The sequence below is a fragment of the Pecten maximus genome, chromosome 17 (genome assembly GCF_902652985.1).
Source record: "Pecten maximus chromosome 17, xPecMax1.1, whole genome shotgun sequence".
Classification (NCBI taxonomy): Eukaryota; Metazoa; Mollusca; class Bivalvia; order Pectinida; family Pectinidae; genus Pecten; species Pecten maximus.
In genome coordinates this window covers 9,359,380-9,383,492 of record NC_047031.1, presented here as the reverse complement: position 1 = coordinate 9,383,492, position 24,113 = coordinate 9,359,380, and the positions used below count along the sequence as shown (strand labels likewise).

General features: G+C 39.2%; 1 protein-coding gene across 2 annotated transcripts in view; it reads right to left on the bottom strand.

Moving 5' to 3' along the window:
• Positions 1-24,113, bottom strand: part of LOC117315996 (nucleoprotein TPR-like) — a 74,118-nt gene that overhangs the window by 47,646 nt on the left and 2,359 nt on the right. For both annotated transcript variants that reach the window (XM_033870480.1, XM_033870481.1), the window contains exons 2-5: positions 18,317-18,482; positions 4,455-4,582; positions 2,190-3,361; positions 619-780 (exon numbers count right to left, since the gene is read on the bottom strand). In XM_033870480.1, coding sequence (XP_033726371.1) covers positions 619-780; positions 2,190-3,361; positions 4,455-4,582; positions 18,317-18,433 — 1,579 coding nt within the window. In that variant the 5' untranslated portion in view covers positions 18,434-18,482. The remainder of the gene's footprint in view (positions 1-618; positions 781-2,189; positions 3,362-4,454; positions 4,583-18,316; positions 18,483-24,113) is intronic.

Here is a 24,113-nt window from a genome sequence, read left to right as displayed (position 1 = left end):
TTAATCCAAGTAGTAAAACATACTCAAGCATCACCAGTTTGTTGGTAATTTATTGGCCGACTAGTTTCACCTCTATATGCGAGGCTCCATTAGGACGAATTTATTGGTCGACTAGTTTCACCTCTATATGCGAGGCTCCATCAGGACTAGGGGCCGTGGTGGCCGATTGGTTAAGGTGTCCCGACACTTTAACACTAGCCCTCCACCTCTGGGTTGCGAGTTCGAAACCTACGTGGGGCAGTTGCCAGGTACTGACCGTAGGCCGGTGGTTTTTCTCCAGGTACTCCGGCTTTCCTCCACCTCCAAAACCTGGCACGTCCTTAAATGACCCTGGCTGTTAATAGGACGTTAAACAAAAACAAACAAACAAACCAAACCATCAGGACTAATTTATTGGCCAACTAGTTTCACCTCTATATGCAAGGCTTCATTAGGACCTGATGTACATGTAGCCTCACAAATACAAGCGAAACTAGTCGGTCAATAAATTACCCACTTACTGGTGACGCTTGGGTATGTTGTGATTGAAACTAGATGGATTAAGCTTTTTTTATCTTACATACTCTGGTTTATTCTACAACACAGTTCTACAGGTGAGAGATAAAGTTTGGAGCGTACCTTTCGCCACTGACACTTGATGTTTGAGTATGCGTATCTCCCGTCCCGTCTCCTGTTTGAGAATTTCGTACTCGTTGGTAATTTCCTCCAGCTTACGTCCCCGCGCCTTGTACAGCACCTGTAACTGGGAGTACTGCCGTGGGTCCAAGCCTGCAGTCTCCTCTGTGGGACAGGATACAATTGTTTAGGGACATTTCTGGGATATACACAACACACTACATTTGGTAAAACTTTAGTCTCAGTCAGCCCTAACAGCCACACCATACCAATGTAACAAAGATGACAATGAAATTTAACCAAAATACATTTTGATTAACTCATAAAATTTGCTCAATGTTTGTCGTTATCTTAAAAATTTAAGAAATTAAAAATGAAGCAAAAAATGACCTTTGGATGTGCACAGTTATAATGGCCAGAGGGAATAACACCTAGTTTTCCTATTGTACATTAAACATCAATTTGAAAACAGAAATGTCCCCAATATAAAGCCTCCACCCTTAGTGAAAAAAGTTTAGTACTCAATTTATCCTCAAACAAGCCCCCTCCTCCAGTGAAAAATTTGGTACTGTATTTATCCTCAAAGAAGCCTTAGTGTAAAAGTTTAGTATTGTATTTATCCTCAAATAACCCCCCCCCCCCCCCCCCCCTCCCCTAGTGTAAACATTTAGTACCCTATTTATCCTTAAATAACCCCTCCCCTAGTGTAAACATTTAGTCTTATATCTATCCTCAAAAAAGCTTCATCCCCTAGTGTACAAAATTAGTATTGTATTTATCCTCAAATAACCCCCTCCCCTAGTGTAAACATTTAGTACCCTATTTATCCTCAAATAACCCCCTCCCCTAGTGTAAACATTTAGTACCCTATTTATCCTCAAATAACCCCCTCCCCTAGTGAACATTTAGTACCCTATTTATCCTCAAATAACCCCCTCCCCTAGTGTAAACATTTAGTACCCTATTTATCCTTAAATAACCCCTCCCCTAGTGTAAACATTTAGTCTTATATCTATCCTCAAATAACCCCCTCCCCTAGTGTAAACATTTAGTACCCTATTTATCCTCAACTAACCCCCTCCCCTAGTGTAAACATTTAGTACCCTATTTATCCTCAAATAACCCCCTCCCCTAGTGAACATTTAGTACCCTATTTATCCTCAAATAACCCCCTCCCCTAGTGTACAAATTTAGTACTGTATTTATCCTCAAATAACCCCCTCCCCCTAGTGTAAACATTTAGTACCCTATTTATCCTCAAATAACCCCTTCCCCTAGTGTAAACATTAAGTACCCTATTTATCCTCAAATAACCCCCTCCAAGGCTCCAATGGTTTAAAGCTTAGTACTAAATTTGTCCTCAAACAAGCACCCTCCCATAGTTTAAATGTTTAGCACCATATTTATCCTCAAATAAACCCTTCCTCTAGGGAAAGTTTAATATCATAAATGGAGGATAGCTTATTTTTGAACCAAATTTAGTCTACTATTTCAAAATCAATAATTCTGCAAAAATGTAGCAAGATCTTATTGGTGGGCTGGAGCTTACAACCTGTGTTGCTATGTTAACGTACCAGACTTTTCCTCGAGGGCCTTAGGTTTCTCTCGTCTGGGGGACCCTGTGTCTTCCTCTCTCCCCTCCCCAGATGGACCATGCCTTCTCTGGTATTGTACTCTGTAGTCCTCCTGGTATTCTTTAGACCCATGTAACTTTCCAGGACCTCCACTTTGGTCATATGACCCATACGGGTCGTGACTTTGTCCCTCGTCATGGGTTACATAGGGGTCAGCACTGTTAGTGCGATAGTTTCTGTCGTCACTGACAGCTGATTGGCCATAGAAGTCCTGTGTGACCCCTGCTGCCTGGTACCCTTGAGAATGAGGTGGGACCTCTGCAGACTGGAAACCTTGGGAATGAGGTAAACTTGGGTATGGCTGAAAGCCTCCTCCTCTTGGCTGGTCCTCCGTGTACGTGTCGCTGTACATACCTGGGGGCTGGTTCTGGAGGTACGTCTGGCGGTCTTTGGAGATCCCTGTATTATTTCCACCCTCGGTCTCCTGTCGTATTGGAAGGTCAGGGTACCTAGTCGGGACATGGTCGTCCATTACCCCACTCTGGTAACCCCCATATCCACCCTGCATTCCCATTGGCTGTGGCTGGACCACATGACTGTCCTGTGTTGCCTGGCTTATCCAATCAAAAGCCTGAGGATTTATGTTATAACTAGGTGTAGCACTTTCTTGTTCACTGTTGCTATGGTATCCATCACTTTGGAACTCTTCACCAGCACTGGCTCCTGCTTGGATGTAATCTTGGAAGCCCTGTTGGTAATCCTGTGACCCCCGTAGGGCCTGGTCCCTGTACTCCTGTGAGCTCCTCAATGCTTGGTCCCTGTTGCTGTACTCCTGTGAGCTCCTCAAAGCTTGTTCCCTATACTCCTGTGAGCTCCTCAAAGCCTGCTCCCTATACTCTTGTGAGCTTCGTAGAGGCTGATCCCTCGTGAGTTTCTTACAGAGAAGTCTTCCTGCGAGCTCCGAAGGAGGTCCTGTGAGCCACGGACAGACATCTCCTGGGAGCTTCGAAGTGGATTTTCCTGGGAGCTCCTTACAGACGAGGCCTCGTAGATGGTGGCCAGGGACTGGGGAGGGATGAACAGGGGCGGTGGCAGGCAGACCTTGGTATGCAACAGGGGTCCACTGACCCCTCGCATCCAGGAAAGGGCCGTTCTCCGACTCGGCTCCATCTCTGTGAAATAATCAAAGGTATGTATTAGCTAGAGGGGATTCCCAGGTCCCAAATCAGCCAGTGTGTCAGGACAAACTACAGGTTGTTCTGTAGATAAATCACTTTTCACCTGTAGCCAGGCTCGGCTGTGAGTAAGTATACCCTTAGTGACAGCATCATTACACATTCAAAATGCATTTTTGATCCAAAGGATTACACCGTTTTAATAAATCAAATATTTTTTGGCTTTAATTGAATAAGAATTGATACAAGAGGCCCAATGAGCCTGTATCGTTTACCTGGCTCTACACCAACTCTGAAGTTGATTGAGGTCATTTCTACACATACTATGCTGATTACCTCTTTATTCAAATATCAGTGTATGCTTGGTTTTTCATATCAATAAATTTTCTAGTCCTTCATTCCAGCATAATATTTGCCTAATATCAGGTTTCAGAGGCTCTTGGCTATCGCAAAATTATTGTTGAGTAGATTTAAGTCGATTTCACCCCTGTGACCATGAATGTAGGTCAAGGTCATTTATTTGAACAAACTTCATAGACCTTCACCCCAGCATGCTACAGGCCCAATATCAAGTCCCTGGGCCTCTTGGTTATTGAGAAGAAGTCGTTCGAAGATTATAACTTATTTCACCCATGTGACCTTGAATGAAGGTCAAGGTCATTCATTTGAACAAACTTAGTAGCCCTTCACCCAAGCATGCTACAGACCCAATATCAAGTCCCTGGGCATCTTGGTTATTAAGGAGAAGTTGTTTGAAGATTATAGCCTATTTGACCCATGTGACCTTGAATGGAGGTCAGGGTCATTTATTTGAACAAACTTGGTAGCCTTTCACCCCAGCATGCTACAGGCCCAATATCAAGTCCTTGGGCATCTTGATTATTGAGAAGGAGTTGTTTGAAGATTATAGCCTATTTGACCCATGTGACCTTGAATGAAGGTCAATATGCAGGAAATGTTAAGATCACACACATTGAACTTGATGTCATATTCACACTTGAACTAAATGACACAGCTTTTCAGATAAACATATGATCGAGCACACAAGATGTTTGACTATTATTTATATGGAACACTACAGAATAATTACCCAGGGCTTTCATTCTTGGTGCCAAGATGGAGGCTGGCATTCGTCGACGGACCACCTTCATCTGATGTGATGGAGAACTCATCATCGTCAATCAAGTCATCAAACGCATTTGTCAGCAGCTGCTTCAACTGAAACAATAATAATCGTAAATCAGTGTGGGTATGGGTGATTCTCTACTGGATAGTAGACTCAAGCCCTACACTACATTCCAAGTAACAGTACTAGTGCTAGTTTCAAGAAGAAAACACGAACCAGAATACGAGAATGCGCTTTTCGAACCGAATTGCACCAACTTTAAATACCTTTATATTAGGCCTAAACCGAACTTGGAGACATCACCTTGGGAAATTTATCCCAGGATGATATATGGCAGGAAATGACCGGAAGTCAACAACAGTCATTAATGTAGATGTGTCGATAGTAGTCGAAGTATAACAGTGACGTCAACAACTCTGAGTTACGGTGAGTTACGGTGAGTTACTGTGAGTAACTCTGAGTTACAGTGAGTTACAGTGAGTTACGGTGAGTTACGGTGAGTTACAGTGAGTTACAGTGAGTAACTCTGAGTAACTGAGTTACGGTGAGTTACGGTGAGTTACGGTGATTTACGGTGAGTTACTGTGAGTAACTCTGAGTTACTGTGAGTTACGGTGAGTTATGGTGAGTAACTCTGAGTTACGGTGAGTTACTGTGAGTAACTCTGAGTTACGGTGAGTTACTGTGAGTTACGGTGAGCTATCATAAACAACTACAATATCTCTGTCCAGACATCCTTATCTCACTTTAAAACCTTTTTTTAATTTCTGAGTTTGTATATAAAATCAGTTTTTCCTTCTTTCATTATAAACTCACAAGGACATCATCCCAGATGTAAGCATATCATAACAATTGATAAAGTATGTCTCTACCACAATACAATATCTGTAATACAGAATACATTTCCGTTAATGTTTAAAGGTCTATATACGGCAGCACATACATGCATTTAAAATAACACACCAGTGACTCACAGAACATCCCAGACCAAGGATCTTGAATTCTGATAGTGACAGTGATTAGCTGACTTTACTGGCAGGAAGTAGATGGCACTGCGCCACAAACTTACATGCACATATAGCTATAGTCTATATGAATAAAAGAACTGCCGAAACAAAAGTTTGAGATGCTTAAGCTTGTAGCTATCAATTGGGTTTAATTCATTGTAGTCATAATTAAGTTGGTCTTACATGCCTAAACAAAAATTGAAAATGGTGAAAAACAAATTTAATTTTTGAAAATTAATTTGTGATTTTTTACATAGTAATTATGTTAATATCACTACCTTTTATTTATATATGTCAACAAACACATGAACTCAAACCAGGTCATAAACCCACCACTCAGCAGCTACGTACATACGGACTATTAATTATTTCACTCTTGTTAGTAAATTTTCAAAAGGTAAATGACACCCGCTGAAGTTCGTGTATTTTTTTCACTTATAAAAATCAACTAACTTGAGTAAAATAAATACCGTAACCTACAACCACTAACGTAATCTCTCATTATCTTGAAGTCCTGATTTACATGTTACCTGGCCTAATAAATGAGCTATGCCCTGTAGGTCTACCAGGGTATCCACCCCCACGACCGACTCCACCACATCCACGACTGAATCCAACCCTTCCATCTGGCTATTTACACTCATTTCTCATCACATTTTCTGTTACTAAAAATAGCATCCAGTTCTGTCACGTCACACAATGTTTCATGACCAATAATGACGATCACATCTTTACACACAGCAGTGATCACATGACCAATCTTTACACACAGCAGTGATCACATGACCATTATTTACAAATAGCAGTGATCACATGACCAATCTTTACACACAGCAGTGATCACATGACCAATCTTTACACACAGCAGTGATCACATGACCATTATTTACAAATAGCAGTGATCACATGACCATTATTTACAAACAGCTGACTGGCAGTCCTGGTCTCATCCCAAATGAAGTGTAAGATTATATCAATCATGTTATGACAATTATAGTATCCAATATGACTTTGGACCTTGTATTACAAGTATATAGTAAATAATTACTATTAGTACCTATAAAGGTTTGCCAAGAACAGGCTCAAGCAAGTTATGTCAGGCAGCTAAAATTGTAAATCATATAATGAATAAAACGGCCTTAACTAAAGAATCAGAGTACTTCTGACTGATGTGACACGATCACTGCAGGGTCAATACCAACTTTTCATTCATGAAGGAATCAAGTCACAAAGTAGCATCATCTTCCATTAGATCCACACATCACAATACATCCATACACAGACAACATTATACAATCACCACATGTTCAGTCCATAGAGTGGCTATACCTCCAAAACCACAATATTCCACACCCCATCACTACACTTACAGTCACAATATACCCCCCACACACACCATCACCACACCCGCAGGCACATTCTCAAAACCTCTGACCTTGACCCCAGGAAACCTGCTTTGGGCAACCATTACAAAATTACAATCACAGAATCAAAGAGGATTAGAAATAAGACCAAACCAATAAGATGTAGATAGGGGAAATGTAGGCCAATTTTAAGCCAAGAAGTCATGTTGATGGGGAGAGATACTCTTTAAAATGTAGGCCAAGCCAAGAAGTCATGTTGATGAGGGAGAAATACTCTATAAATGTAGGCCAAGCCAGGAAGTTATGTTGATGGGGAGAAATACTCTATAAATGTAGGCCAAGCCAAGAAGTTATGTTGATGGGGAGAAATACTCTATAAATGTAGGCCAAGCCAAGAAGTTATGTTGATGAGGGAGAAATACTCTATAAATGTAGGCCAAGCCAAGAAGTCATGTTGATGGGGAGAAATACTCTATAAATGTAGGCCAAGCCAAGAAGTCATGTTGATGGGGAGAAATACTCTATAAATGTAGGCCAAGCCAAGAAGTTATGTTGATGAGGGAGAAATACTCTATAAATGTAGGCCAAGCCAGGAAGTTATGTTGATGGGGAGAAATACTCTTGAAAATGTAGGCCAAGCCAAGAAGTTATGTTGATGGGGAGAGATACTCTAGAAAATGTAGGCCAAGCCAAGAAGTTATGTTGATGAGGGAGAAATACTCTATAAATGTAGGCCAAGCCAAGAAGTTATGTTGATGGGGAGAAATACTCTATAAATGTAGGCCAAGCCAAGAAGTCATGATGATGGGGAGAAATACTCTATAAATGTAGGCCAAGCCAAGAAGTTATGTTGATGGGCAGAAATACTCTATAAATGTAGGCCAAGCCAAGAAGTCATGTTGATGGGGAGAAATACTCTTGTAAATGTAGGCCAAGCCAAGAAGTCATGTTGATGGGGAGAAATACCCATAAATGTAGGCCAAGCCAAGAAGTTATGTTGATGGGGAGAAATACTCTTGAAAATGTAGGCCAAGCCAAGAAGTCATGTTGATGAGGGAGAAATACTCTATAAATGTAGGCCAAGCCAAGAAGTTATGTTGATGGGGTGAAATACTCTTGAAAATGTAGGCCAAGCCAAGAAGTTATGTTGATGGGGAGAAATCCTCTGGAAAATGTAGGCCAAGCCTATTAGAAGTCATGTTGATGAGAAGAATTACTTCAACGAAACTTGTTTATTTTCAGATCATGACAATTTTCCAAAATGGACTATAAAGCTTTAATTAAGTCGGAGTTTATGAGGTTACATGTACTTCATGCATGGTGAATGTAAAGTTAAGGCTTTGTATGATTATAATCATTCATTCACAAGAATCTCATTTAATTACTGCTTTCTCCTAAATCAATATTGCCGTAAAACAAAATCTAGACATCTTGTGATAATTCACAATCTACTTCCTTACGATTGCCCATTAATTTGATGGTTTTGTACATATCCTTATCTGGAGGAAACTTCATGAAAATGACCCAAATCAACATCCTGCAATGCTTTCAGGCCCAGACTATAGTTAAAATTACCCAGATCAACATCCTGCAATGCTTTCAGGCCCAGATTAAAGATGGCATATTACATGCTATAATATACTGAATTACTTTGGATTTGTTTAAAAATGTATTTCCTGCATACAAAAGGAGTCTATTGTATATTTTAAACAAAGTACAATGTATTTCTCCTCTTATTGAATTGAAAGATAAACTGAAAATTTACAAACAACACCATACAAACAACGACATACGAACACCATACAAACAACGACATACAGCACCATACAAACAACGACATACAAACAATGATGTACAAACAACACAAACAACAACATACAAACAATGATGTACAAACAACACAAACAACATACAAACAACACACAAATTACAACAACAACATACAAACAACGACATACAAACAACGACATACAAACAATGATGTACAAACAACACAAACAACAACATACAGACAACACCATACAAACAACACACAAATTACAACAACACCATACAAACAACACACAAATTACAACAACACCATACAAACGACATACAAACAACGACATACAAACAACACCATATAAACAACACCATACAAACAACGACATACAACATACAAACAATGATGTACAAACAACACAAACAACAACATACAGACAACACCATACAAACAACACACAAATTACAACAACACCATACAAACAACAACATACAAACAACATACAAACAATACTATACAAACAACGACATACAAACAACAACATACAAACAACAACATACAAACAATACTATAAGAACAACAACATACAAATTAAGACAACACCACACAATGACCATGAGGAAATGAACTTGCTTGTGGATCACGGTGCTGAGGTAGCACTGTTGGGACACAAACTATAACACTCACAATTAGATTGCCTTGGCCTAATCCACCCCCATCAATACATACTACCAATTCTAACAAGGGTTTTACACCTGATCAATACACAAGAGGATGATTTCTGTCCCCACTGACAGGTAACAAATATGATGGGATGTCCTCATCACTAGTATTGACCGTCTGCTGGTCAAGTCTATCAGCTTCTGTAGGACGTTAAGGGTTAATCTACCTGTATAATGATGAGCACCTGTAGGTCGTTAAGGGTATATGTCTATTGGTTTAATGACCAGCTCCTGTATGTCGTTAAGGCCATCAGTATAATGACCAGCTCCTGTATGTCGTTAAGGCTATCTGTATAACGACCAGCTCCTGTATGTCGTTAAGGCTATCCGTATAACGACCAGCTCCTTTAGGTCGTTATAAGGGTACCAGATATACGTGTAAGTCTATCTACATGTATAATGCACTTTTCTTTTTTAAACGTCAAATATCAAAATATTTATTTTAATTCGATTTAATTAATTTTCCTGCACTGACCCCAAATTCCAGCAGTGACCCCACATTCCAGCAATTTCCAACACTGACCCCAAATTTGAGCACTTTTCCAGCTTTGACCCCAAAATTACAGCACTTTTCCAGCATTGACCCCAAAATCCCAGTAAATATCCACAAAAAAATAAAATTCAAATTCAATCTAGTTGCAGCATTGAGATGTACTACAATGTACCAATGTACTTATGTTCCGTGTTTGGTGGGAATAGCCGTCATGGTGTGTGAAGTTGAGCTAAACATACAGAATTAGTGTAAAAATAATAAAATATCCCATGAGGGACTATCTATAAGTTTAATATCTCATTCAAACAAAACTGTAAAAAAGTACATTATGTTAAGGCTCAACGCAGCGACTGCCATTTTTTGTTACATTTTGTATTAGAGGTATGCATTCATGCCGCGATATGCATATGATTGTCCTTTTAGAACCATTAACAACCTTTTAAGCAGGGTGAGAAATGATTACTGATGGTAATTTATGGACGTATGCAGAGTAAAAAACATCAGTGTCGGTTAAAATTTGGAAAAGACCTGTGTCGGTGATAAGGAATTATACAGGTCATCGATATAAGTGCTTTAGGAGACAGCAACAGCCGTAATACAAATATAATATTCAGCACAGCAGCAAAATCTGCATCAGCATGACATATTTGTTTGTCGTGAATGACGTTACTTCTCTTATTGCTAACGAGTAAACAATTTAATATTGTCTATATGAAACATACCATTAATTGTGTCACCAAGGTGAAAAATATAGTTTTCATGGTGAATATGATATTTCTTATTGATAACAATTTTCCGAGTATTAAATATCTTATCTAATTCAATATTTTATTAATATCAGGAGCTATATATACTGATAGTGTTAGTTATTTCAAGTAAAAACTTTTTTGCTGTGATACGTACATGTAAATGACCCTGGCTGTACAATGTTAATAGGACGTTAAACAAAAACAAAAAAAACAAACCAAAGTGATACATAAAATACAGTACAGCTAGTTTACACAGTTAAAATGATCACCTAAGAATCCGCCACTTTTCCAAAACAGGCTATACCTTTAACTCTAATTAGAACCTCCTATTGTTCTCATCCTGTTATAACAATAGGATATATTGGCTAAGTAGGAAGACCTACAGGGGCTGGCCCCGGGGGATGGGGAGGGATCTACTTGTGTTTCCACCTAAGCAGGGGCGTCCTTCATTTACATGTATGTGAAATCTGCATTAATCGCGCCCTATCTAGGCATTTGTAATAAACAATGTTAACTGGTGCGGCGATATAGGACTTAGTATATTGTGATACACACATAAACCTAGGACGTCAGACCTAATGAGCAAATGGCGTGACTTATAATATACCCAAGTTATATAATATACCCAAGTTATATAATATACCCAAGTTATATAATATACCCAAGTTATATAATATACCCAAGTTATATAATATACCCAAGTTACATAATATACCCAAGTTATATAATCTCACCAACCTTGGGTATCCCCTTTTCATAAAAAAAATCAAATCATAAAATTATGATAAATGTGCAATTTGGAAAATTGGTGTGACCAAAACCCAACAGACATTGAACTCCCTTCTCCACTAAAAACAAAACCCAACACACATTGAACTCCTTCTCCACTAAAAACAAAACCCAACACACATTGAACTCCTTCTCCACTAAAAACAAAACCCAACACACATTGAACTCCTTCTCCACTAAAAACAAAAAGCATCCAACTTAAAAACTGACCGGTTGCAATGTGCCATGTATGGACATTTATTTGCTTGTTCAGAGCTCGAGCAGACCAAAATACGTCCCAAACAAATGATATTCCATTGGATATTTAGGTAATTCTTGTGTCTGACCAAGAAATTAAACTTTAGGATTAGTTTTCCGACCAGTTAATATATATATAGAGGCCAAGGGCATAGCATGTGATACATAGGCATACATGTGCGTTAGAAGTGTTTGGTCTTCATCGGCTTGATTATTACCACAGAGAATTTTAAAATGTATATTTGAGAAATATGTACAGCTGTTTCTATGATTTTCCGTGATGAAAATATTGTTCTGAATCGATCATCTGACAGAGTAGTACTAATGAGCGTTTCAAACAGAATTACCACACTCGCATTGAATAATAATCGCCACCTGAGAGTAGAGGCACAGTGCGTCGAAAACGGACATAATGCGGAAGCTATAGCTACATGACAAGAGGCCCAATTGGGCCTCAAATTTGAGTTTGACCCATTAAGGATTAGCTCCGGATTAGCAAGGGCCAAAATGCACATACCATGAAACTACCGTCATGTACTCATAACTCTACTAACCAAGTTTGAATTATTTCTATTGGCAATTCAACAAATGATGCTCAAAAATAGGATTTCTTTGAAAGCGGTTCAGGATTTTTTGAGAAGCCGAAAATGTGAACTGTTTACTGATCAACAGACGCACAATGACGGATAAATACTGATCAACAGACGCACAATGACGGATAAAAGGCTTCTTCTCAGGAGACATAACACATTTTAACCATATTTTTTTTCAAATGAAGATTTCTGTATTTTGTTAATAAAGATTATTTTTCATTTCAAACCTTTACTTGTTTTTCTTTTTTCAAGAATGCAATAATTCATATAACATTTAAGTCGTTACCACTTGTTAAGTATTCATGTGTAGATCAGGTTAGCTGATAATTTAAGTTCCTCTAATCTATAATCAAGCCACTTATATCAGGGGTACCGGGGTCATCACTCCGAATATTAACTTCCTTAAGCGGAATTGATGTTCATGAATAGACTTGGCTCTCAGAGCCCAAATTGATATCATTTCATCTTATTTTACCTCCTGCATAAAGTCAAGACATACCCAGCTAGTGTACATGTATATATTATATACTGTGCTATCGGATTAAAGTCCAAGTACAATGAGAACTCTGTACCATCATAATGGAAACTTATCTGAAATTACCTGTACTGATGTTAAACCATTAGCTACCACAATCAACCCGAACTAAGGTCGAAAGATGACTTACAGGTCCGACAATGTTTTGATAATACTGCTATGAATCCTGTTTATTTTTTCCATGTCAGGCGCCTGGTTTTTTACAAATAATTTAAATACTTCAACCATTATATGTCAGGCCTGATCATGAGTAAAAGGGTATTTTCTATGGACAAGGCAGTCTGTATGGGGTTTCAATACATATCAAATTAGCCAATTTAAAAATGAAATCAAGCTATTCACAGTTTTAATACATAATTACACGAGCTAACTGGGGTTTAAATGTCCTCATTAACAAGCCGTCGTGTTGTATGCGGGTAATTTACTGTGTAAAAGACTTTAAAATTCCACAGATCATGAGATCATCAGTCTAACGACTTACAATGATAAGGAATTTACTTTATGATTAACCACGGGAGTTTTTAACACAGGGAACACAAACTCTCGTCACATTAATAGTTGTTATCTCCCCTTTCCAGATCGGTTGTTATGACAACAGATTGTTGCTCCCCTGTTTTGTTCCTATATAGCTATTACCTGGTCATAGACCCCAGTAACATGTGTTGCCTCCCCTTTCCAGATCGGTTGTTATGACAACAGATTGTTGCTCCCCTGTTTTGTTCCTATAAAGTCTATAGCCTGGTTGCGGACCCCAGTAACATGTGTTGTCTCCCCTTTCCTGATCGGTTGTTATGACAACAGATTGTTGCTCCCATTTTTTTTATCCTTTAAAGCCATAGACCCCAGTAACATGTGTTGTCTCCCCTTTCCTGATCGGTTGTTATGACAACAGATTGTTGCTCCCATTTTTTTTATCCTTTAAAGCCATAGACCCAGTAACATGTGTTGTCTCCCCTTTCCTGATTGGTTGTTATGACAACAGATTGCTGCTCCTCTAATTTGTTCCTATATAGCTATTACCTGGTCATAGACCCCAGCAACACATGGCTATTTACATTATTCCTATTGTGACATTGTCAAGTACCAGCATTTCATGTAGGTAAAAATCCAGGCCAATAGCTTTGTTTGTATAACAAGGTACAAAACAAAACTGACAGCTCCATTGTACAGTGGAAACATTCAGACTGCCAACTCAGTGTTTGCTCACCTTTGAACTATAATGCCTAAAACAATTTAATAAAAATTCAGGTAAATAGCACTTTATTTACATTAACAATTCTACAGCCTTTCACAATTTGATGAGAGATTTAAGGCGTTGGTACCCCCAGTAAGACAGAAATAGTGTAAATGAAGGCTACCCCTGCAAATATATCTTATCTGGAAATATACAGGTATTCACAGTATCATCTCCTGCTTTGTCAAATAGATAAAAAAAAAATAACATCCTCAAACTTGCAATATATTACTGTACATACACACCTATTTCAGATATATATATAAAATTATCTGCATGTAAATCTAGGATATACGCATCAGACCATGTTCCTAATATTTTCTGCAGTTTTTACTTGTAGTGGCTCTACAGATATCAACCCCACTCTCCTGGAATCTAGTTCCTTGGTTATGTATTTAAGCATTGATGTCATTTTTTTTTAGTTTCATTGGGGTAATGAAACAAATTTTGTTTGCAAACTGTATGAATCCGCATAGCGGATTCTTACAGAAGTTTGCAAACAAAATTTGTTTCATACCCCGATGAAACTAAAAAATAATTGACATCAACGCTTATAATTAATTGATACAGATAAATACAGATGATAGTATCCAATCCATATTTATACCCTTGAGACCACAGATGATAGTATCCAATCCATATTTATACCCTTGAGCCCACAGAATGCCATCCATATTTATACCCTTGAGCCCACAGAATGCCATCCATATTTATACCCTTGAGCCCACAGAATGCCATCCATATTTATACCCTTGAGCCCACAGAATGCCATCCAGGGCTTTTTCTCACTAATTTGGGAAAGGGCCTTTTTGTCTCATTTAGGGAAGAAAATTGGTAAATTCGGAAAGAAATTTTCAGGAGTAAACTGCAAATTTTGGGAATTTGGCTTAAATATGATCATGAAATAATTTCAATTGGGAATGGGGCCCATTTACAGCCTCAAAAAGCCCCCAGAAAAAAACCTTGCCATCCATATAGATATAAAATTCTACATGTCCAAGGATGCCAAGATTTGTGGTAGACATCCGTGTTTAAATCAACTACTCTCATGCAGTCCCTGGTCGTGGAGACAGGATAAAAACCCAGTAAACCAAAGCTTCGCAGATTTATATACTCTAACATTACCTGGTTTACATCAAGTACTGAACTTTAATTTTCAGAATATATTACCAGTGTAAAGTGTTCCTGTATGACCTGAGGGGACACAGCTCCCCCAGACAGTCCTCCCCTATATAACCTAGCAGCTATCTACCACAGTAATGCTGTAACATTAGATCAATAAATCGTCAGAATGACCCAGGAAACTCCAGGTGTAATTAAACTGTCCAGGTGTAAATCACACTCCTTGTCCTTATCTACACAGGACAAATATATATAAACACTTAAATTGGTTAAATTTATTGATCAATATTGATCGGTCTAGACATTCTATTATGTCTGGATGAACGACATTACATCCATTTGTATATTTGACCATCGGATTCTCTTACAGCAAAGTGTCCATCCAGGGCTTTTTCTCGCTGGTTTGGGAAAGGACCTTTTGTCTCATTTTGGGAAGAAAATTTGCGAATTGGGAAAGATTTTTTCAGGAGTAATCTGCAAATTTTGGGAATTTGGCTTAAATATGAAATAATTCGAATGGGGCCCATTAACGGCCCCAAAAAGCCCCCAGAAAAAGTCCTGCTATCTCTTATATAGATGTCACCCTGAAATACAGCACCATGATCATGATCAGTCCTCCCTGAAATACACCACTGTGAGTCTTCAATGTCCATGAGACTAAACAATTACCAGGATGACAAATGTACAAGTTATATTGATAAAACATGACCATATCCCCACGACCATTGATAGGAGAATGAATTATTAAAACACCTCTATATCGTACTGTGTATTTAACAATTAAAAATCGAGAAATCACTCGCACTCTCCCCAATAACGGAGAATTGTACAGAGCTGTATCTATGGATTTTAACCATCCGTGAATCACCAACACACTAGAGACGTTTGATATTGTTATATATTGTTATATATTGTTCATTTTGTATGTATTTATTTGTTGTGTTTTGATAAATGGGCAGATTACCTCCAAATGTATGTCCTGTCAATTAACACAAACACGACGAAACATGGCTGCAGTGAAAAAAATTCGGTGTTTTATCAAGGTAGTTTAATTTTCTCCGGCATACATCTCTGATTAATTCAAATTCAAAGCCTTAAATTTCTTCACTTGGGGTATAAAAATAACACCTTATATAGAACAAATTGAGGTTTATTTATGAAATGATCATTTAAAAAGAGGGGTAAAGAATTATACACCAATATATAAATCAAACAAGCTTACAATCGGCCACAATATACCTTCCCTCATTATAAAGTATTTACTACAAACATACTAAATGCTCTGCCATCTTAACCACACAAGCTGTCAGACTGCCAACTAATTATAAACAAGATCAACTTTATAATGTAAACAATATAGTAAACTTTGTACCGGCCCCACTTAATTTTGTCTACCACCCCGTGACTCTCAGCTGGTGTACTATATCCCGACATATATATATGTCGAGGGTATCACAGCTGGTGTACTGTACCCCCCGACATATATATATGTCGAGGGTATCACAGCTGGTGTACTGTACCCCCCGACATATATATATATAGAGGGGTATCACAGCTGGTGTACTGTACCCCCCGACATATATATATAAGGGGGTATCACAGCTGGTGTACTGTACCCCCCGACATATATATATGTCGAGGGTATCACAGCTGGTGTACTGTACCCCCCGACATATATATATAAGGGGGTATCACAGCTGGTGTACAGTACTCCCCGACATATATATATAAGGGGGTATCACAGCTGGTACTGTACCCCCGACATAAGGGGGTATCACAGCTGGTACCCCCGACATATATATATAAGGGGGTATCACAGCTGGTGTACTGTACCCCCCGACATATATATATAAGGGGGTATCACAGCTGGTGTACTGTACCCCCCGACATATATATATAAGGGGTATCACAGCTGGTGTACTGTACCCCCCGACATATATATATAAGGGGGTATCACAGCTGGTGTACTGTACCCCCCCGACATATATATATAAGGGGGTATCACAGCTGGTGTACTGTACCCCCCCGACATATATATATAAGGGGGTATCACAGCTGGTGTACTGTACCCCCGACATATATATATAAGGGGGTATCACAGCTGGTGTACTGTACCCCCCCGACATATATATATAAGGGGGTATCGCAGCTGGTGTACTGTACCCTCCCGACATATATATATAAGGGGGTATCACAGCTGGTGTACTGTACCCCCCGACATATATATATAAGGGAGTATCGCAGCTGGTGTACTGTACCCTCCCGACATATATATATAAGGGGGTATCACAGCTGGTGTACTGTACCCCCCCGACATATATATATAAGAGGGTATCACAGCTGGTGTACTGTACCCCCCCGACATATATATATAAGGGGGTATCACAGCTGGTGTACTGTACCCCCGACATATAAATACAGTAAAACTCTCACTTGTGTCGAACACGCTTGAATCAAATACATCGAATGAGTCCAATGTTTTAATCAGTCCTGATTTTTTCCCTTCTTTATCTTAGTAAATTAAACACAGATGATTCGAACACTGATGAATCTAATACTGCGGTTGTATCGAATATATATTGTGGTCCCTCCCTTCTAAACTATACCAAAATTTCCATTTTCGTGTCAAACCCCTGTGTATTAACCGACCCCCCCCTGCGTACTGACCGACCCTTCTGTGTACTGACCAACCCCCTTAATGACCAACCCTGTGTACTATCTGACCCCCTGTGTACTGACCAACCCCCCCTTAATTACGGACCCTGTGTACTATCCGACCCCCAGTGTACTGACCGACCCCCCCCCATGTTTTGACCGTCCCCCCGTGTACTGACCGACCCCCCCCCCCATGTTTTGACCGTCCCCCCGTGTACTGACCGACCCCCCCCCATGTTTTGACCGTCCCCCCGTGTACTGACCGACCCCCCCCCCATGTTTTGACCGTCCCCCCGTGTACTGACCGACCCCCCCCATGTTTTGACCGTCCCCCAGTGTACTGACCGACCCCCCCCCCATGTTTTGACCGTCCCCCCGTGTACTGACCGACCCCCCCCCCCCCCCCCCCCCCCCCCCGTGTAGCTGACCGTCCCCCCGTGTACTGACCGCCCCCCCCATGTTTTGACCGTCCCCCAGTGTACTGACCGCTATCCCTATGTTTTGACCGTCCCCCCATGTACTGACCGCTCCCCCTATGTTTTGACCGTCCCCATGTGTACTAACCTCATTGTGCTGCTGTTCCTCCTCCTGTCGGTATTCCTCCTCCTGAGCATTCTGCAGCACCTGTCCGTCAAAGTTTAGGGAGGTACCTGGATTCATCAGACTCAGGTTTGTACTCATCGTACCAAAGGGGCCGCCATCATCATATCACGGCACTGTACAGCCCAATCTACAGCCAACGAAAACATGAGTTAATAAATTTAAAACATCTGGTAGGGGGCGCCATCATCATATCACGGCACTGTACAGCCCAATCTACAGCCAACGAAAACACAAGTTAATAGAACATCCGGTAGAGGGCGCCATCAATCTACAGCCAACGAAAACATGAGTTAATAAAATACCAGGTAGAGGGCGCCATCATCATATCACGGCACTGTACAGCCCAATCTACAGCCAACGAAAACATGAGTTAATAAAATATCCTGTAGAGGGCGCCATTATCATATCACGGCACTGTACAGCCCAATCTACAGCCAACGAAAACATGAGTTAATAAAATATCCTGTAGAGGGCGCCATTATCATATCACGGCACTGTATACGTACAGCCCAATCTACAGCCAACGAAACATGAGTTAATAAAATATCCGGTAGGGGGCGCCATCATCTTATCACGGCACTGTACAGCCCAATCTACAGCCAACGAAAACATGAGTTAATAAAATATCTGGTAGAGGGCGCCATTATCATATCACGGCATTGTACTGATGACCTTTGATATGTGTGTATTTCACTTTCATGACGAATTGCCAATTTGTCGATGTCATCGAAGCAAACCATTTCGTCACAGCATGCATCTGAAGCAATCCATTTCGTTACAGCATGTTCATTTATACGCTTTGTGGGATGAAATAACTTGAAACAAATTGACAGATTATGCAAGCTATGCACTCTAGGCATGCTAATTCGGATATAAAAAAATCACTTCCAAGATTGTGGAAGAAGTCATTTGATTGGCTAATCCAAAGGTCACCACGACGTGACCCCTTATGGGATGTTGTTAGATGTTCATGTAACGTAGTGAGAATGACTATCTAGATTTTAATTAGATTGGTCAACAGTCTGTAACAAATAAACACGAGCATCTTCGGGATGCAAACAAATAATTTATTCACTTTCAATTTGAAAGATAAAAAGAGAATGTGCAACTTAGTATTATACAACAGCCTGGTTTTGTCTTCAGTCAATCATAATGACTCAATAGATATATGTAGCTCTTTTAATTATACACATAATACACACACACATTAATTGTAAGTGCTGAAAGATAAACCAACAACAAGTTACACAGATATTATGGTATCTATTAAGATATGATATGTAGTAGTATAGATTATATATAAATTATACGCAATCACATGTACACGATATATAATTTGGTAAATGGGCCAAGATCAAAGATTCGTCTGACTTGGGATGTTTTATGCAATTCCTTGATGGAGAACTTGAAGTGGAAATCAGCACACGTAAATATTCATAAAAAAATATAACCCCCTACTCCTACAGTATCAACAAGGGTGTACCACTCAAAAAGTCGGATGGAAGGTGAGCTTTGATCAAGTTTGAATTTCAGTTTCAATCCAACTAAATATTCAAATGCACGCAAACTTCAGTAGGTAGTACCTTTGTTATTCTTAAATATCAATTCATGTTATTCTTTTTGTTGTATATGACAATGATTTAGAGATGAAAAATGGAAGAAAAATGGACCAAAAATGGGCGTGCGAGCAGACGATGAAGTATGCTATCTATTTTAGAGCAGTTTTGCACCAGGCAATTTGATTGGTCGACAGCTCTGTAACAATACTAACTATAATTTTTCTTGCATTAAATATTCCACAATTGATACCATTGTCCGATTTTCAAGAATCACGTGAAAATCAGTATGAATACATGGCATGTTTTAATTGCTGGTTCTTCGGTCAACCCTAGGCCTGTTTGTATTGATTCTTAAATTGGGAATACAATGTAAGGAAATAGAACACTTTAAAAGGGTACTGATGGGGCAATAAAAGTTGGAAATTCTGTAAGGAATTTAATAAAGGAAGAAGAAACAAATCTTAGACAAGATTGTTTTGTGAAGATTTAAGTCTAGTATCTCAGGAAGGCATCTTGTGTATCTGTGTGAGAGAGTGAGCGTACATCTGTGGATTATAGTAGCATCTATATATAGCTATAATATGTGAGTATTAGATCCACAGAGACACAGACAGCTACAATACTAAACAATCAGATCCATCGTATCAAAGTAATTAAATAAAGTGATCCCATTAAGTCTTAGGAGGGCTTCTGAAGTACGGTGGCAATCATATGAACTTTGTAGAAGTTAGACAAACTGACAGTGAAGCATATATACTTAAATTTTATTGTGATACCCTTTCAGCTGAGCCAACATATGCATATTATCAAACTTTCATTCCATGCTGAAAATGTTAACCAGAATGAATTCCAATAGAAATCAAAACAAATCAGTCAAAAATGTGATTTCCCTATATAAACTAGGGGCAAACTTGTGACCCCAGGGTCATGAAATTTAAAATTTCAATAAAGAACCATAAGACCCTGCAAACTATAAAGAGTATTTGATTCCACCTTATTTCAGTCTTGAGAAGAAGATTTTTGAAATTTCAGTCAATTTGAACCTTTTTAGCCCCGTCCATCAGCCCCGGGGGGGTCAGTCAGGGCCAACATGTGCATGCCATCAAACTGTCATCCCACGCTGACAATGTTTACAAAATAAGAATGAATTCCAAAACCAATAAAAGTTAAAAATGTTATTTCCCAATATAAACTATAGTAAAGTTTAGCCCCGCCCCAGGGGCAAACTTGAGACCCCAGGGTCATGAAATTCACAATTTTGGTAAAGAACCTTCAAACCCAGCCATCTATGAAGTGTATCTGATTCTATCATATCTGAGAGTAGAGAAGAAGATTTGTGAAATTTCAGTCAATTTGGCCCTTTTTAGCCCCGCCCATCAGCCCCTGGGGGTCAGTCAGGGCCAACATGTGCATGCCATCAAATTGTCATCCCATGCTGACAATGTTTACAAAATTAGAATGAATTCCAATAGAAATAAAACAAATTAAAGTCAAAAATGTGATTTCCCTATATAAACTATAGTAAAGTTTAGCCCCTCCCCAGGGGCAAACGTGAAACCCCTGGGTCATGAAATTTACAATTTTGGTAAAACACCTTAAGACCCTTCCATCTATGAAGAATGTTTGATTCCAGCATATCTGAGAGTAGAGAAGAAGATTTTTGAAGTTTTAGTCAATTTGACCCTTTTTGGCCCCGCCCCTCAGGCCCCTGGGGGGTGGGGACCATATAATTTACAATTTTGGTTGACCTTTAGCCATAGAAGCTTCCTGCCAAATTTCATAGAATTTGGTTTATGGGTTTTGGAGAAGAAGTCGAAAATGTAAATTGTTTACGGACGCACGACGGACGACGCACGACGGACGACGCACGACGACGGACAAAAGGGGATTAGAATAGGTCACTTGAGACTTTGTCTCAGGTGACCTAAAAAATCACTTCCAAGATTGTGGAAGACGTCATTTGATTGGCTAATCCAAAAGGTCACCGCGACGTGATCATCATGACCCCTTTATGGGATGTTGTTAGATGTTCATGTAACGTAGTGAGAATGACTATCTAGATTTTAATTAGATTGGTCAACAGTCTGTACAAAATAAACACAGAGCATCTTCGGGATGCAAACAAATAATTTATTCACTTTCAATTTGAAAGATAAAAAGAGAAAGTGCAACTTTAGTATTATACAACAGCCTGGTTTTGTCTTCAGTCAATCATAATGACTCAATAGATATATACGTAGCTCTAGATCTTTTAATTATACACATAAATACACACACATTAATTGTAAGTGCTGAAAGATAAACAAACAACAAGTTACACAGATATTATGCAGTGGCGTAGGAAGCGGGGGGGCAGGGGGGGCAATTGCCCCCCCACTTTTTTCAGTGGGGGGGCAAACATATCTTTTTGCCCCCCCCACTTTTTGACATCCAAAATCTAAAAAAGGGGAAAAAACACGAATTTATATATTCATTTCGATAAATATCTGTATATTTTCGAACCGATAATGTTTTCTTGAAGGCAACGATAAAAACTGTATCTTGTACATCCGGAACATTCCGACTTTTATACTAGTATATCAATCCTCAGACCTGTGTGTCGGTCGTCTGCAATAGCCTGGTAAGTCAATATTTATATCTTAATACGAAATTTTCATCACATAGATTCAATAAGTTGATGATAATTTGTGAAGTTAATTGAGTTCATAATGAGAACAAGACAGAAACACAACATGAATAAGAATGCGCGGTTTTAACGTGAATAGAGTGATATTAATTACCGACAGGTACGAGGAAATACAAAAAAAAATTCGGCTCGCGCCTACGGCGCTCGCTTTATCACTAAATTTCTGCCCCCCTTTCGATTGCAGATCCACAGGGGGGCTTCGCCACCCTGGGACCCGCTGGGCGGCCCCCAGACCTCTCGCAAAAAGGGAAAAAAAATCGCTTAATTACTGAAACCCCCTTTCGAAAACTCCTGGATCCGCGCCTGATCCCGAATTATTGGAAATGTGCTTTTCATTTTCCGCGGAGGGCTTAGACCCCCTTGAACCCCCTATCAGGGCGCTGCCCTGGACCCGCTGGGCGGCCCCTCAGACCCCTCGTAAAAAAAAAAAAAAAAGCAAAAAAAATCGGCTCGCGCCTACGGCGCGAGCATTATTACTAAATTACTGGACCACCCGCCATTTCGAAAATCCTGGCCGGGCCTGGTGATTCATGTTTTACCAAAAATAGTATATCCTGATTTGCGTTAATAACTTAATTTGTACTACATAAATTATCAAAATTATCATGGGATGTTGAAATGATAATTATTGCCTAATTTTGCGGAGATGGCATGCGATTTGTGAAGTGCGTAAAATTTAAGGTTAAAAAAAATTTTGCCCCCCCACTTTTTGACGACTTCCTACGCCACTGTTATGTATCTATTAAGATATGATATGTAGTTGTATAGATTATATATAAATTATACGCAATCACATGTACGCGATATATAATTTGGTAAATGGGCCAAGATCAAAGATTCGTCTGACTTTGGATGTTTTATGCAATTCCTTGATGGAGAACTTGAAGTGGAAATCAGCACACGTAAATATTCATAAAAAAATATAACCCCCTACTCCTACCGTATCAACAAGGTGTACCATTCAAAAAGTCGGAATGGGAAGGTGAGCTTTGATTAAGTTTGAATTTCAGTTAAACCAACTAAAATATCAAATGCACGCAAACTTCAGTAAGGTAGTACCTTGGTTATTCTTAAATATCAATTCATGTTATTCTTTTGTTGTATATGACAATGATTTAGAGATGAAAAATGGACCAAAAATGGGCGTGCGAGCAGACGATGAAGTATGTTATCTATTTTAGAGCAGTTTTGCAACAGGCAATTTGATTGGTCGACAGCTCTGTAAACAATACTAACTATTTTCTTGCATTAAATATTCCACAATTGATACATTGTCCGATTTTCAAGAATCAAGTGAAATCAGTATGAATACATGGCATGTTTTTAACTGCTGGTTCTTCGGTCAACCCTAGGCCTGTTTGTATTGATTCTTAAATTGGGAATACAATGTAAGGAACACTTTAAAAGGGTACCGATGGGGCAATAAAAGTTGGAAATTCTGTAAAGGAATTTAATAAAGGAAGAAACAAATCTTAGACAAGATTGTTTTGTGAAGATTTAAGTCTAGTATTAG